General features: G+C 40.9%; 1 protein-coding gene across 7 annotated transcripts in view; it reads right to left on the minus strand.

The window, feature by feature from the left end:
• crot (carnitine O-octanoyltransferase) overlaps nucleotides 1–17595 on the minus strand; it is a 32796-nt gene that overhangs the window by 14725 nt on the left and 476 nt on the right. For 4 of the 7 annotated variants that reach the window (XM_034174832.1, XM_034174828.1, XM_034174831.1 and 1 more), the window contains exons 2-9: nucleotides 15635–15758; nucleotides 11327–11451; nucleotides 11069–11250; nucleotides 10858–10982; nucleotides 10665–10773; nucleotides 3666–3759; nucleotides 3428–3553; nucleotides 3230–3331 (exon numbers count right to left, since the gene is read on the minus strand). In XM_034174832.1, coding sequence (XP_034030723.1) covers nucleotides 3230–3331; nucleotides 3428–3553; nucleotides 3666–3759; nucleotides 10665–10773; nucleotides 10858–10982; nucleotides 11069–11250; nucleotides 11327–11451; nucleotides 15635–15749 — 978 coding nt within the window. In that variant the 5' untranslated portion in view covers nucleotides 15750–15758. Of the gene's footprint in view, nucleotides 1–709; nucleotides 810–3229; nucleotides 3363–3427; nucleotides 3554–3665; nucleotides 3760–10664; nucleotides 10774–10857; nucleotides 10983–11068; nucleotides 11251–11326; nucleotides 11452–15634; nucleotides 15759–17220; nucleotides 17300–17595 lie in introns of those variants that run through there. The other 3 variants (XR_004561877.1, XM_034174829.1, XR_004561878.1) reach the window with 3 other exon arrangements.

Genomic DNA, 17595 nt, shown 5'->3' on the forward strand with positions numbered 1-17595 from the left:
ACATATTATTATAAACATATTAGCTGAAACAGCTTATTTCTGTAGAAATAAGCTGTTTCAGCGCATTTTTCGCCATTATGGTTTATTTTGTTTGAGCGAGCAGCCAGCTGACATCATGCAGCCTTTCTTTACAACCCCAATTCCAATGAAGTTGGGACGTTGTATAAAATGTAAATAAAAACAGGATGCAATAATTTGCAAATCCTTTTCAACCTATATTCAACTGAATACACCACAAAGACAAGATATTTAAGGTTCAAACTGATAAATATTTACACAAAAACAAAGTTTATCAGTTTGAACATTAAATATCTTGTCTTTGTGGTGTATTCAGTTGAAAAGGATTTGCAAATCATCAATCAAGCAATCAATCAATTTTTTTATATAGCGCCAAATCACAACAAACAGTTGCCCCAAGGCGCTTTATATTGCAAGGCAAGGCCATACAATAATTATGTAAAACCCCAACGGTCAAAACGCTCATGCTCATTGCATTGTGTTTTTATTTACATTTTATACAACGTCCCAACTTCATTGGAATTGAGGTTGTACTACGATTGGTTGACACCGTCTGCTGCTTAGCATTCCTTGTGCAAGTCAGGGGATTATTCTTTTTTTTTTTTCAGACAGTGCGAATTATTAATAGATAATGGGCATACTTAAATCTATCATTATTTATTAATACCCCCTGTGTGTCCTGCGTACATACCAAAGCGGAGTTGGACACACCCCCAAGTGCACATGGTATATACTTGAGACTGTGCACCACAGATCATGAAGAAAGGGACCTTAGACTTATGACATCTCCACTTTCAATGTCAAAAAAGAAAGAGATAGAATGGAAGAGAAAGAAAAACCAAGAGAACTAAACAGAAATACACAAATCCCAGAGAAAACAGGGCAAAAACAAAACAAAAACAGAAAGTAAAATTAAATGGACTGCATTTAAAGAGCACCTTTCCATCTGAATCAGAAGCTCAAACCATTTTACAATGATGCCTCACATTCACCCATTCACACAAACTGACATACTGATGTCAGGGTGCTGCCAAGCAAAATGCTCAACTGCCCACCAGGAGTAACGGGGGATTAAGGACCTTGCCCAAGGGACTAGAGTGTTTTTCCAGTGTGGCAGAGGTTTGAAAAGAGGATCTGTGGTCTCAACCCCACCGCTTAACCACAAGACTGTCACCTTCCACCAAAACTCAATTCAACTTATTTATAGAGCGCCAAATCAAAACATATGTCACATCCAAGGCGCGTCACAATGGTAAGTCCAACCTTACCAATTCCCCAGAGCAAGCACATAGGCAACTGTGGTAAGGAAAAACTCCCTCTGGCATTTTTGATTATAAGGAAGAAACCTCAAGCAGCCTAGACCCTAGTGGTAAAATAAATAAATAAAAATCATATAAACAAAGCACAACAAAAAAAATGTCCAACATGCTAGACAGAGATGATGGACATACACATCCAGGTACTTATAGTGCATCCAGAAAGTATTTACAGCACTTCACTTTTTCCACATTTTGTTATACTACAGCATTATTGCAAAATGGAGTCAATTCATTTGTCCCCTCAAAATTCTCACAACACCCTATAATGAAAAAAAATTTTTTTTTTTAATGTTTGCAAATATATTACAAAAAACAAAAAAACAAAACTAAGAAATCACATGTACATAAGTATTCACACCCATTCCTCAGTACTTTGTTGATGCACCTTTGGCAGCAATTCCAGCCTCGCCAGAGATGTTCAGCTGGATTCAGGTCTGGGCTCTGACTGGGCCACTCAAGGACATTCAGAGTTGTCCTGAAGCAGCTCCTTTGATATCTTGGCTGTGTGCTTAGGGTCATCGTCCTACTGAAAAGATGAGCCATCACCCCAGTCTGAGGTGAAGAGCGCTCTGGAGCAGGTTTTCTTCCAGGATGTCTCTGTACATTGCTGCATTCATCTTACCCTCAATCCTGACTAGTCTCCCACTTCCTGCTGCTGAAAAACATTCCCACAGCATGATGCTGCCACCACCATGCTTCACTGTAGGGATGGTGCCTTGTTTCTTCCAAACATGATGCCTGGCATTCATGCCAAAGAGTCCAATCTTTGTCTCATGAGACCAGAGAATTTTGTTTCTCATGGTCTGAGAGTCCTGCAGGTGCCTTTTGGCAAACTCCAGGTGGGCTGCCACGTGCCTTTTACTAAGGAGTGTCTTCTGTCTGGCCACTCTACCATACAGACCTGACTGGTGGATTGCTGCAGAGAGGGTTGTCCTTCTGAAAGGTTCTTCTCTTCCCACAGAAGAATACTGGAGCTCTGAGAGAGTGACCACCAGGTTCTTGGTCACCTCCCTCACTAAGGTGCTTCTCCCCTGATCACAGAGTTTAGACAGGTGGCCAGCACTAGGAAGAGTCCTGATGGATCCAAACTTCTTCCATTTATTGATGATGCAGGCCACTCTGCTCATTGGGACCTTCAAAGCAGCATAAATGTTTCTGTACCCTTCCCCAGATTTGTGCCTCGAGACAATCCTGTCTTGGTCTACAGGCAATTCCTTTGACTTCATGCTTGGTTTGTGCTCTGACATACACTGCCAACTGTGGGATCTTATATGCAGACAGGTGTGTGTCTTTCAAAATCATGTCCAATCAACTGAATCTACACCAGATGGATTCCAATTAAGCTTGAGAAACATCTCAAGGATGAGTGGAAACAGGATGCACCTGAGCTCAATTTTGAGCTTTACGGCAAAGGCTGTAAATACTTATGTATACGTGATTTCTTATGTATTTTTTATATAAATTTCCAAAAATCTAAAAAAATAAATCATGTTGTCATTATGGGATACTCTCTGTAAAAATTTCAGGAAAAAAATTATTTCATCCTTTTTGGAATAATACTGTAACATAAAATGTGAAAAAGTGAAGTACTGTGAATACTTTCCGGATACACTATATAGGTCCAGTGGTTTTACTGACCAAATTAGTCCAAACAATGAAGTGGTAAATATCATGAGCCCATGAAGAGTGTTTACTGTAGTCAGTTCTGAAAGTGCCCCAGATTTCTTATCAAGGCACAACATGTAATGTCCCCTTACAATTTCTAATGTTTACGTCCAGCAGAAATTAAAATTTTTGAAGACATTCTCTCTTGTTGTGCTCTTGTCTTTCTTTCATTCTACTTTTTCTCAATTGCACGAGATCGGTTCAAATGTATCATGATACAAACTCACATCACAATTAGATGCAAAAGTGCCGTCTGCAAATACGATCATATTGTATGATTTATCTCCCCAGCGGATGGTGGCGTCACCTGTCAAGGCTTCCACTGACATCTGTGTACAGGACACACACACATTTCTTCTTCTGTACAGTAAAAAAAAAAAAAAAAAACGAGAACATGATTGAGAAGTGAGTTATGTGGCCTGTACATTTGTGTAGTTGTCAGAGGAGGAGAAGGGCTTTGCAGCATCCAGAGAAATGATGAACAGGCTGCTCTGGATGGTCTCCAGGATCGTCTTATTGTGGGGATGGATGCTTATGAGATAATCCCTTGCCTGCAGAAAAGCTTACACACTGATGCTAACAATACTGACCCACAGTCATATTTCAGATTTTATATTATTTGTTGAGGCAATCACAAAAATATGCGAACTTGAGGAGACTCACCTCTGCCCACCGTGTTCTCTCCTCTGAGGTGAGAACAGCAACTCCATCTCCATCTGGCTCACTGTCACAACAACGTTTCACGTAGGTCAACTGTCTTCGAAGACAAATGCAAAAAAATAAAATAAATCACAAAATTAAACAAAGCAACATCAAAAAAATATATCTCCATCACCAATTAAAGTACCATGCCCTCCTGTGGCTAATCCATGAAATAGCAAGTTTCGCCATGCAGCTGTCAAGTGTACACAGATTAAAGGATTATTAACCGAGCGCGAGGTCTGTACGGGAAAACATCAGACAGACGTGTTACAAAAAACACAGAAGTCTGATATTTTCCCATACAGACTGAGCAAGTGAGGTTAATAAATCGTTTATTATATGGCTGTTTTTTCTGTTAGGTATTTATGGAGTATGTTCATGTCCGACTTGGTTTTTATCATCATGCGTTAAGCTTTCTGGTTTGTAACAAAGTTTTCAATCTGTTCTTGACTGCTCAGAGCTGTGTTTTCATCTTGCTGGTCTTCATTTTGCACGTCCACTTCGAGCTCGTTTGCTGTTAATTCCTCCAATTCAACGAGACAAATGTCAAAGTCACAAATCTGATACGTGATCCAGACCAACTGTCATGGTAACGGTCTGAGATGGGAAAATATCAGACTTGAAATCAGCCAATAACAGCATGCATACTGTCGTAGCCATATAATAAAATGTTTTATCCAAATTTGAAATGGCAATACGAGAAAATAAATAAATAAATCACTTAGCGTTTGAAGTCGTAGGCCAGAATGTCAGATACTGGAAATAAATTACAGTTTAAAAATATATTCAGACACTGAAAAATAGCAGACAATTCGTTTTAACGGTGAGTTAGCAGTGGCATTATATTCAACATGATTTGAGTCGGAATACACGATTTGATGACAAATTTTTATTGAGATCCATGTGGAAAATATTCCAATTCCGATGTGGAATATGGTTCATATACCAGACTTAACAACATATTCTCAGGCAGTGAAATCAATCAGTAACATTGATAATGTCACTCAATGGGTATGACAGGCTAATCAAGCTAGCTAATTAGCATATTGGCCCAAATTTAACATTTTCACTGATTATCAGACGCTCCTCCCCCTAAACACACACACACACACACACACACACACACACACAAATAACCTGTTCCAAGACACATTTCTGGAAAAATGCCACCTGAAGATCAAGCACCTGATTTACTAAGATCCCAGATAACAAGCGCTAAATTGCCTGGGCAAACTAAACTTTTGCATGTTGGGGTGCAGACAGTTTTGTGGGTGATTTACAACGAAGAAAAGCGTAACTGATAACAGGCGGTAATGTGATTTAGACAGCAGTATGTAAATGAGGATTCTGCAATAAAAAAAGGAATTAAATCAGCCAATTAAAGTGCGTATCTCTGGTAAATGAAATGGGATTTTTTCCTGTTCTTAGTGGCTGAGGATTCAAATTTTGCTCCATATTTTTCTGATGTATTTCAAGAAGAAAATACAATACAATAGTTAGTGAGCAGCTTGTTTTTAAACACAAAATTCAAAGAAGCATTTACAGTGATTGTGGTGGTTAATTTGATAATTTAATGAGTTAATGAGCAAGAACAAACATCAGCTTTCAAGGAGCTTGACTTGTGTCAGGTTATAAATATATATATTATACACATACACACACACAGCAGGTAAAATAAGTATTGAACACCTCAGAATTTTTCTCAGTAAATACATTTCTAAAGGTGCTACTGACATGAAATTTTCACCAGATGTTAGTAACAACCCAAGTAATCCATAGATGCAAAGAAACCAAAACAAATAAGTACAGAAATTAAGTTATGTATAATAAAATAGAATGACACAGGAAAAAAGTATTGAACACGCTTACTGAAATGTATTTAATACTTTGCACAAAAGCCTTTGATGGAAATGAAGCTTCAAGATGCCTCCTGTATGGAGAAACTAGTCACATGCATTGCTCAGGTGTGATTTTGGCTCATTCTGAGACACAAACAGTCTTCAAATCTTGAAGGTTCCGTGGACCTCTTCTATGAACACTGATCTTTAGTTCTTTCCATAGATTTTTATTGGATTCCAGTCAGGTGATTGGCTGGGCCATTCTAACAGCTTTACTTTCATTCTCTGAAACCAATTGAGAGTTTCCTTGGTTGTGTGTTTGGGAAAATGGAAATGTCCATGCTTGTTTCATCTTCATCATCTTGGTACATGGTTATCAGATTTTTTTTAATCAAGGTACATCTTTCCATTTATCCTTCCTTCAATTAAATGAAGTCTGCCAGCGTCAGATGTTGAAAAACAGCCCCACACCATGATGTTTCCACACGATTTGATGACAAAGTCTTATTGAGATCCATGTGGAAAAGATTCTGATTCTGATGTGAAATATGGTTCATATACCAGATTTAACAACACATTCTCAGACAGTGAGATCAATCAGTAACATTAATAATGTCACTCAATGGCTATGAGAGGCTAATCAAACTAGCTAATTAGCATATTGCCCCCCCCAATCTTCATCATCTTGGTAGATGGCATCAGATTTTTTAATCAAGGTACATCTTTCCATTCATCCTTCTTTTAATTTAATGATGTTTGCCAGCACCAGATGCTGAAAAACAGCCCCACACCATGATGTTCCCACCTCCAAACTGCCCTGTTGGTGTGGTGTTTTCGGGGTGATGTGCAGTGTAAATTTATGCTGTGTATTGTGGCATCCAACGAGTTAATTTTTGGTCTCATCTGACCAGACTATATTCTCCCAGTATTTCACAGGATTGTCTAAACGTTGTACAGCAAACTTTGAATGAGCTTAAATGTGTTTTTTTCTTCAGAAATGGAGTCGTGTGGTGAGCGTGCATACAGGCCATGGCAGTTGAGTGCATTACTTATCGTTTTCTTTGAAACAATTGTACCTGCTAATTCCAGGTCTTTCTGAAGCTCTCCATAAGCAGTCTTTGGCTCTTGGACAACTCTTCTGACAATTCTTTTCACTCCTCTGTCAGGAATCTTGCGAGAAGCACCTGGTCATGGCCAGTTTATGGCGAAATTATGTTCTTTCCACTTTCGGATTATAGCCCCAACAGTGCTCACTGGAGCATATCTTCTTCGTCTTTCGGATGTTCCCGTTAGGGGTCGCCACAGCAGATCAATCGTTTCCATCTCACCCTGTCCTCTGTATCTTCCTCTGTCACACCAACCACCTGCATGTCCTCCCTCAGCATATCCATAAACCACCTCTTTGGCCTCCCTGTTCTCCTCCTGCCTGGTGGCTCCATCCTCAGCATCCTTCTCTCTATATACCCTGGGTCCCTCCTCTGCACATGTCCAAACCATCTCAATCTCACCTCTCTGACTTTGTCTCCAAACTGTCCCACCTGAGCTGTCCCTCTGATATGTTCATTCTTAATCTTGTCCATTCTCGTCACTTCCAAAGAGAATCTCAACATCTTCAGCTCTGCCACCTCCAGCCTTGCCTCCTGTCTTTTTGTTAGTGCCACCGTCTCTAAGCCGTACAACATAGCTGGTCTCACTACTGTCTTGTAAACTTTCCCCTTCACTCTTGCTGATATTCTTCGGTCACAAATCACTCCTGCCACCTTTCTCCACCCACTCCACCATGCCTGCACTCTCTTCTTCACCTCTCTACCACACTCTCCATGACTTTGAACAGTTGACCCCAAATATTTAAACTCATCTACTTTCACCACTTCTACTCCTTGTAACTGCACTATTCCACTGGGCTCCCTCTCATTCACACACATGTACTCAGTCTTGCTTCTACTGACTTTCATTCCCCTTCTCTCCAAAGCATATCTCCACTTCTCCAGACTAGACTCAACTTGCTCTCTACTCTCACTACAGATCACAATGTCATCTGCAAACATCATAGTCCATGGGGACTCCTGTCTGATCTCATCTGTCAACCTGTCCATCACCACTGCAAACAAGAAAGGACTCAGAGCTGATCCTTGGTGTAATCCCACCTCCACCTTGAATGAGTCTGTCATTCCGACTGCGCATCTCACCACTGTCACACTATTCTTGTACATGTCCTGCACTACCCTAACATACTTCTCTGCCACTCCAGACTTCCTCATACAATACCACAGCTCTTCTCTTGGCACCCTATCATAAGCTCTTTCCAAGTCCACAAACACACAATGTAAGTCTTTCTGGCCTTCTCTGTACTTCAACAGTATTCTCAGAGCAAACATTGCATCTGTAGTAATCTTTCTCAGCATGAAACCATATTGCTGCTCACAGATCTTCACCTGTTTTCTAAGCCTAGCTTCTACTACTCTTTCCCATAACTTCATGCTGTGGCTGATCAGCTTTATGCCTCTGTAGTTACTGCAGCTCTGCACATCACCCTTGTTCTTGAAAATAGGAACCAGCACACTTCGTCTCCACTCCTCAGGCATCCTCTCACTTTCCAAGATTTTATTAAACAATCTGGTTAGAAATTCTACTGCCATCTCTCCTAGATATTTCCATGCCTCCACTGGAATGTCAACTGGACCAACTTCCACTCTTCATCCTCTTCATAGCAGCCCTCACTTCTTCCTTACTAATCTCTTGTACTTCCTGATTTACTCTCACCACATCATCCAGCCTTTTCTCTCGCTCATTTTCTTTATTAATCAGCTCTTCAAAATATTCCCTCTACCTTCTCAGCACACACTCCTCACTTGTCAGCACATAACCATGTGCATCTTTTACCACCCTAATCTGCTACACATCCTTTCCAGCTCTGTCCCTTTGTCTGGCCAATCGGTACAAGTCCTTTTCTCCTTCCTTACTATTCAACTTCTTGTACAGCTCGCAATATGCCTTTTCCTTCGCTTTTGCCACTTCTCTTTTCGCCTTACACCGCATCTCCTTGTACTCCTGTCTACTTTCTTCATCTCTCCGACTATCCCAAAACTTTTTCACCAACCTCTTTCTCCTTATGCTTTCCTGGACCTCTTCATTCCACCACCAAGTCTCCTTGTCTTCCTTCCACTGTCCAGATGTCATACCCAGTACTGTGCTAGCTGTCTCCCTCACCACATCTGCAGTACTTTTCCAGTTGTCCAAAATTGCTTCCCCTCCAACCAGTGTTTCTCTCACCTGCTCGCTAAAGTTCACACAACAGTCTTCCTCCTTCAGCTTCCACCATCTGATCCTTTGCTGAGCTCTCACTCTCTTCTTTACCTCTAAAGTCATCCTACAAACAACCATCCTATGCTGTCTAACGACACTCTCTCCTGCCACCACCTTACAGTCTCTGATTTCTTTTCGCTTGCATCTCCTATAAAGAATGTAGTCCACCTGTGTGCACCTTCCTCCACTCTTTATGTTACCCTGTGCTCCTTCCTTTTCTTAAAGTAGGTATTCACCACAGCCATTTCCATCGTTTTTGCAAAATCAACTACTACTACTACTTCCCCATTCCTATCCTTGATATCATACTTACTTCCATTACTTCCTCATCACTTCTGTTCCCTTCACCAACATGCCCAGTGAAGTCCGCTCCTATCACCACTCTTTCATGCTTGGGCACACTCTCCACCACCTCATCTAACACACTCCAGAAATCTTCTTTCTCCTTCATCTCACAACCTACCTGTGGGGCATATGCACTGATGATATTCATCATCATCCCTTCAATTTCCAACTTCACACTCATCACCCTGTCAGACACTCGCTTAACCTCCAACACACTTTTAACATACTCTTCCTTTAAAATGACCCCAACACCATTTCTCTTCCTGTCCTCACCACGGTACAACAACTTGTACCCACCGCCGATGCGCCTGCTCTTACTTCCCTTCCACTTGGCCTCTTGCACACACAATATGGCTACCTTTCTCCTCTCCATCATTTCAGCCAGCTCTCTCCCTTTACCAGTCATACTACCAACATTCAAAGTCCCCACTCTCATTTCCACCCTTCTAGTTTTCTTCTCCCACTGTTTGTGGAAACATTCTCCTCCTCTTCTTCGTCGTCTTCGCCCAGCAGTAGTCCATTTTCCACCGGCACCCTGTTGGGCAAAAGCACCAGTGGCGGACGTTGTTAATCCAGGCCGCGACCGATCCGGTATGGAAATTCAATTCTTAGTCTGCATAGCTGGGTTGGCTTGTTTTACGCCAGATGCCCTTCCTGACGCAACCGTCCTCATTTATCCGGGCTTGAGACCGGCACTCAGAATGTACTGGCTGCACACCCCATGTGGCTGAGTTGCTCACTGGAGCATATAAAGTTTAAAAAATCCCTCTGTAACCAATTCCATCAGTATGTTTTGCAACAATAAGGTTGCTTGCTTGTACCCATCATGAGATGTTTCTTGTGTGACACCTTGGTAATGAGACACCTTTTTAATTGGTCATCAGTTCGGACTGAACCAACAGATATTCATTTGCACTGACAAGGGGCAGGATTACTGAAAGATTACAGCTGGTGTCTTGGCTTTTCATGCCTCTTTGCACCTCCCTTTTTTCAAGTGTTCAATAATTTTCCCCCGTGTCATTTCACATTATAACATAATTTATGGACATCTGTGGTTTGATTTCTTTGTATGCATGTATCACTTGTGTTGTTACTGACATCTGGTGAAAATTTCATGTCAGTAAAAATGGTGATGTGTTCATTACTTATTTCCCCCCCTCTATGTATGTGTAATATATATAAAGATCCTGTTTTTCAAATTTGCAAAAAGTAAACAAATAAAAATAAATAAATAAATAAATAATTCAAAAACATTCTGGATTACCATTTCTTATTTTCTATAAAATCTTGAAATTAAAAAAACAAAAAAACATTGGGTGTTTATGTTTTTGTCGAAAAGGCACAAATGTTGGAGCTGTGCAGTGGTTATTTTAAGTTTAAATGCAGCATCAGTCCACAGTTTCAACCTGTCAACAGCCATTTGTTTTCTTCTGAAACATGATTAGTATACTTATATTCGTGTAATCAGTACCTGAGCAGTTCTGGGGAAGTGACAATTTGTCCATCACAAAGTGCATCAAATGTGAAGATCCGCCCACGACACATCACTACCAAATGGGAGGGACACAGACCCTCACGCTCTGTAACATGACACCAAATGCTCATTATACAGCTGTTACATAAAAGCAGAAAAAAAAAAAAAAACAGAGCTGATGGTACTGTACCGGTTTTAAAGTAGTTATAAATGGTGTCCTTCTTCACTCCAGGTACTTTGCAAGTACAGTACAGCATTCTGAACTGGTTCATATCTAGCGGTTCTTTGCCAGTTTTGTGAGGAGCGAGCTGCTCACTAGAAAACAAACAAAAAAATTAAAACACTCAAGTATCTTCCTGCTGAGTGATGTTAGTTTAGAAGCTTGTTTGTGTCTGCTTTACGTGCGGATCAGGTTCCAGTACTGCAGAGTATCCCAGGTGGCTATACTGGCCCTCTGCAGATATGTGCCCTCTGCTGGGGGCCAAAAGTGCTCCAGGTAGGGTGCTGGGCCACCAAAGTTCACATTCAGCTGAGAGGGGATCCGGACCTCCAGATACGCGCTGTCTAACCACCAGTCTTCTAACTGGGAAACAAAGAAACGCAAAGACAGCTTAGTACAGCATCCGACTGAGGAAAACATCTGGAAGATGAAGACGTACCCAGTTTCTCCTCGTCTTGGCTCTGTGGAGCAGTTTCTGATGTAGATCACGGCCAATGCCATCTTTAAACTTCTTCACAATATCGACAGTAGCACGGTACTCTTCCTCAGATGCAAATGGACACACTGATAAACATGGCAACACAAAATTCTGTCACTCAGTAATATGATGTTGTTGTTGTCCATTCAGCTGCTCACGGTTTGTCTGGAGTCACCACAGCAGATACAGCCAGATCCGCATCGGCATTTGGCACAAGTTTTACGCAGGATTCCCTTCCTGACGCAACTCCAGTGTAACCTGGAGAAACTCAGTAATATGATGTAAAAATGTAAATTTCTTTCTATAACCTAGAAGCAAAGCAAAACTGCTTAGAAACTCAATTTTTCACTTTACTGTCTAATTCCGTCTGATGTAATAAAATCATCAGCGTTTATTTATTTGTCTGTCTGTCTGTTAACAGGATTACGTCAAAATTACTGCATGGATTTTGATGAAATTTTCAACAGACACATATTCGGCTATGGGAGACTCCATTAAATTTTGGAGGTGACCTGGATCCAAATCCACATTTTGGATCAAGATTTCACTTTATACAGGCTTTGAAGGATTACGTCTTAACGGATTCACACAAAATTTTCACCACAGATAGATATTAGGCCATGGAAGACTTCACTCAATTTTGGAGGTGATCCAGATCCAGATCGGCAAATGTCAGAAATCTCTGTTTGCTCTTGCTTAATCTGCTGCTGTCAGATGACCTAGTATAAGATAAAATAAAATAATAATAATAAATGATGGCAGCACATTGGCTTAGTGGTTAGCACTGTTGCCTCACAGCAAGAAGGTCGTGGGTTTGATTCTCACCTGTGGCCTTTCTGTGTGGAGTTTGCATGTTCTCCCCATGTTTGCGTGGGTTCCCTCTGGGTGCTCTGGCTTCCACCCACATCCAAAGACATGCAGGTTAGGTGAACTGGAAAATTTAAATTGTCTGTAGGTGTGTGTGCACGCGAGTGTGAATGTGTTTGTCTATATGTGGCCTTGCGACAGACTGGCGTCCTGTCCAGGTTGTACCCCTCCTCACGCCCTGTGACTATTGGGATAGGCTCCAGCCCCCCGTGACCCTTAATTGGAGTAAGCAGGTATAGAAAATGGAGCCAAATTCATATTTGGTGTAATTTGAAATTACAAGGATACAAAAACAAATAAAAAATAATAATTCTGGCCTGGCGGGTTGCCGGTGTCACAGACTGAACGGCCCCCCCCTAAAAATTGGTCCGCCCTGCCTCCACTGTGCATGCGTCATTTGGGACCACAGCAGCTTGTCTGAGACGAACTCTCTTCACCCAAAGCGATCAAAGGGAATAATGTGATTATTAACCATCAGATGACAAAATAAAACCGCTTAAATCATTCTAAAGTTAGTTTTAAACAGAAACGAGGCCGTTTTAAGCAGGAATAAGGCGATAATAGGTGAGTCGCTGATGCTTTGAAATGACGGAAGCGCAGTGAACGCAGCACCAGCACCTCATGCTGCTGCTGCGCTCTGATCACTTCGTCCATCTTTTATTATGCAATATTGCTGAATTTATGTGTAAATGATTGTTGTACAAACGCTTCAGATGTCTGTCGCGGAGATAGATGATGACTGGAGTGCAGTTTGAAGCAGAAACGAGGTGATAATCAGTGAACCACGGCTGATGCACAGAAATGACATGTGCAGTGAAGGCAGGGCGGGACCGTTCTGTGACACTGGTGTTGCAGACTGAACAGTCTGCGCCTAAAAATTGGTCCGCCTTTTGCATCTGCGTATGCGTCATTTCGGACTACAGCAGCACGTCTGAGACGGAGTCTCTTCACCCAAAGCATGATAATGTGATTATTAACCATCAGATCATAAAGGTGAAACCTCTTAAATCATTCTAAAGTCAGTTTTAAGCAGAAACTCTGCCAAATTCCGTGCAGCTTTGAAAGGACGCGCAGTGAACGCATCAGCTACCAGCTCATTTAGCCGCTCTGATAGCTTCATCTGTCTTTTATGATAAAATAATGCTGAATTTATGTGGAAATGATTGTTGTACAAAAGCTTCAGATATCTGTCGCTGAGATACATGATGACTGGAGTGCAGGTTGAAGCAGAGGTTTTAATCCGTGAACCGCGGCAAATGGTGCATGCCCAGATAAAAGGCGGATCAATTTTTAGGGGGGGACCATTCGGTCGGCGACACCAGGCCTGTAGTACTGTAGGGGAAACATTGCTGTTTTGAATTTAACCATGCCGTCAGTGTGAGAACTGAACTGTATGTGGTTGTGTAGCTGCAGCATTTCTTTCACTGCCTGTTACATCAATCTTGTGTTGTACTGTTTTTAATTTATCTCGTTAGCATGACCAGATGAATATCACCACACTGAGGCTGATCTGCTAGAGGTTTCTAACTAGAATTTATAATGAATGAAAAAAACAAAACACTGACCAACGTGCTTGCTCATGGGGTCGGTAAGGTCTTGACATTAGTTACAGTAGTGTTCAGAATAATAGTAGTGCTATGTGACTAAAAAGATTAATCCAGGGTTTGAGTATATTTCTTATTGTTACATGGGAAACAAGGTACCAGTAGATTCAGTAGATTCTCACAAATCCAACAAGACCAAGCATTCATGATATGCACACTCTTAAGGCTATGAAATTGGGCTATTAGTAAAAAAGTAGAAAAGGGGGTGTTCACAATAACAGTAGCATCTGCTGTTGACGCTACAAACTCAAAACTATTATGTCCAAACTGCTTTTTTAGCAATCCTGTGAATCACTAAACTGGTATTTAGTTGTATAACCACAGTTTTCCATGATTTCTTCACATCTGCGAGGCATTAATTTTGTTGGTTTGGAACCAAAATTTTGCTCATTTACTAGCGTGCTTGGGGTCATTGTCTTGTTGAAACACCCATTTCAAGGGCATGTCCTCTTCAGCATAAGGCAACATGACCTCTTCAAGTATTTTGACATATCCAAACTGATCCATGATACCTGGTATGCGATATATAGGCCCAACACCATAGTAGGAGAAACATGCCCATATCATGATGCTTGCACCACCATGCTTCACTGTCTTCACTGTGAACTGTGGCTTGAATTCAGAGTTTGAGGGTCATCTCACAAACTGTCTGCGGCCCTTGGACCCAAAAAGAACAATTTTACTCTCATCAGTCCACAAAATATTCCTCCATTTCTCTTTAGGCCAGTTGATGTGTTCTTTGGCAAATTATAACCTCTTCTGCACGTCTTTTATTTAAGAGGGACTTTGCGGGGGATTCTTGCAAATAAATTAGCTTCACACAGGCGTCTTCTAACTGTCACAGCACTTACAGGTAACTCCAGACTGTCTTTGATCATCCTGGAGCTGATCAATGGGTGAGCCTTTGCCATTCTGGTTATTCTTCTATCCATTTTGATGGTTGTTTTCCGTTTTCTTCCACATGTCTCTGGTTTTTTGTCCATTTTAAAGCATTGGAGATCATTGTGGATGAACAGCCTATAATTTTTTACACCTGCGTATAAGTTTTCCCCTCTCCAATCAACTTTTTAATCAAACTACACTGTTCTTCTGAACAATGTCTTGAACATCCCATTTTCCTCAGGCTTTCAAAGAGAAAAGCATGTTCAACAGGTGCTGGCTTCATCCTTAAATAGGGGACACCTGATTCACACCTGTTTGTTCCACAAAATTGATGAACTCACTGACTGAATGCCTCACTATTATTATTGTGAACACCCCCTTTTCTACTTTTTTTTTTTTTAACTAATAACCCAATTTCATAGCCTTAAGAGTGTGCTGAATCTACTGAATCTACTGGTACCTTGTTTCCCATGTAACAATAAGAAATATACTCAAAACCTGGATTAATCTTTTTAGTCACATAGCACTACTATTATTCTGAACACTACTGTATGTACAGTGCCTTGAGGTGACGTTATATAATTTGGAACTGTATAATTAAATGTAATTGAACTGAAACAATGTACTGATCTATTTTCCGAATAATCAATTAACTGTTTAGCCTACAAAATTTCTGAAAATATTTTTAATACCTATCAAAGTTTCCTAGAACACAAGGACAGAGTGAAACTACTTTTCCCTGAATTCAAACATCCTGACTTTTTTGTCAACACACAACAACCAGCTTCTTTCAAATGTATCCATTTTAAATCCAATTTAAAACAGAACGGTGTAATTTTAGAGTCATTTATACAGCCTGTGTGACAGTGTATCATAATGACGTAAAAGCAGCGGTGAGCAGAATTTCCAACCATACCTGCTTCCAGATATTTGGAGAGGCTGCTCTCTAGTGCCGGCACAGGCAGGGGCGGCAGGCTGTTTTGGTACTGGAAGGTTCGTTCTGACAGAGGCTCCGACAAATGATTTGCCATTTATTCCCACTAAGGTACAAACAAACACGTATTCAACAGAAAAACAACTCATCAGCTCCACAGCATCTACAGCTAAACATTTCTTCCATCATTCTTGAGCCACTGCTGATAAAGAATTACACACTGCTGCATCTGTAATCTTCTCCCCAATGAAATGGAACCGCTTAAATTTCAAAGCCCACAATTAAACAAAATCATCAATCAGACTGGGCTTCATGCAACTGAAAATTCTGAAGATTAATGCAAATGTAACCTTCTTTTCTGTTTCCACATATATTGTTGTAGTGTGACATACATATGGCGGCACAGTGGCTGTAATGGTTAGCATGAGTGCCTCGCAGCAAGAAGGTCCTGGGATCGCTTTCCACCTGGCCCTTTCTGTGTGGCGTTTGCGTGGGTTCCCTCGGGGTCCTCCGGTTTCCTCCCACTTCCAAAGACACGCAGGTTAGATTACATTAGATTATATAGAACTTTACTGATCCCTTGGGAAGACTCCCTCAGGGAAATTGAGGTTCCAGCAGCATTGTATAGCAGCATACAGGGTAAGAAGCACACAGAGTATCAAAAGTGAAAGTAAAAAGCAATTTGCAAATATAAATACAAATACACAATATAAATACCGGTTTACTAGCTACTACTGTTCCTCTCCTTCCTGTCTTCCTGTTACTCCTCCTCCCCCTGAGTGAGTTTTTCAGTCTGTTGGTCCTGCACTTGGGAAGGAGCAGTCTGTGGCTGAAGAGCCTCCTCTGGTTGCTGATGACAGTGTGCAGAGGGTGACTGGCATCGTCCATAACATCCAGCAGTTTTTCCAGTGGTTAATTGGAAACTTTAAATTGATTGTAAGTGTTTGTCTGTCTACATGTGGCCCTGCGATAGACTGGTGGCCTGTCTACAATGTTCTGTGCCTCTCACCCGATGACTGCCGGTGTCACAGACCTAAAAATCTGTCCCCCCGATGACGCAGTTCATGAATTAATACCTCGTTTCTCCTTCAAACTGCACACCAGTCATCATCTAACTCAGCGACATATTCTACAACAATCATTTCCACATAAATTCAGCATTATTTCATCATAAAAGGCGGCGGATGCGATCAGAGTGCTGTGGCTAAACGAGCTTCTAGCTGATGCGTTCACTGTGCATCGGACATTTCAAAGCGTTACAGAATTTTGCCTTGTTTCTGCTTAAAACTGACTTTAGAATGATTTAAGAGGTTTTACCTTTATCATCTGATGATTAATAAGTCCATTAATCCTTTTGATTGCTTTGGGTGAAGAGACTCCGTCTCAGACGTGCTGCTGTGGTCCGAAATGATGCATGCGCAGATGCAAAAGGCGGACTGATTTTTAGGGGCAGACCGTTCAGTCTGTGACACCGGGATTAACTCCAGTTCCATTCTGACTCTTGATTGGAATAAGTGGGAATAGAAAATGAATTTCCTACACTGGAACAAGTGTATCTAACAATTTACCTTCAATGATCACTAGTAAATTTCTGATTCTGATGAGGGAAAAATTAAAAACAAGTTTCATTTCACCACTTTCTCTGTGAAAATCCTCCTCTGTGCCCCTCAACCATGAAGAACTGGTGATGCAACAGGAAAAAAAAAAAAAATTTAAAATGCGAATCGCGAAATGCTGTTTTTCTGGTCTTTCATCATACAATTTAATACATTGTATAATTTTGTATTCATTACGTGTTACTCAAAACTAAAAATGACTCTTTGCTGCAACTTGTAGTTCATTTTCAATACATTCGATTTCTAGCTGAATGTAAAAACTTTAAAGATTTATTTTTGTGACATTAAAAGTAATTTCAATTCACAAATTGCTAGTTACTTATTACT

Source organism: Thalassophryne amazonica, chromosome 7, assembly GCF_902500255.1.
Source record: "Thalassophryne amazonica chromosome 7, fThaAma1.1, whole genome shotgun sequence".
In the NCBI taxonomy this organism is placed as follows: Eukaryota; Metazoa; Chordata; class Actinopteri; order Batrachoidiformes; family Batrachoididae; genus Thalassophryne; species Thalassophryne amazonica.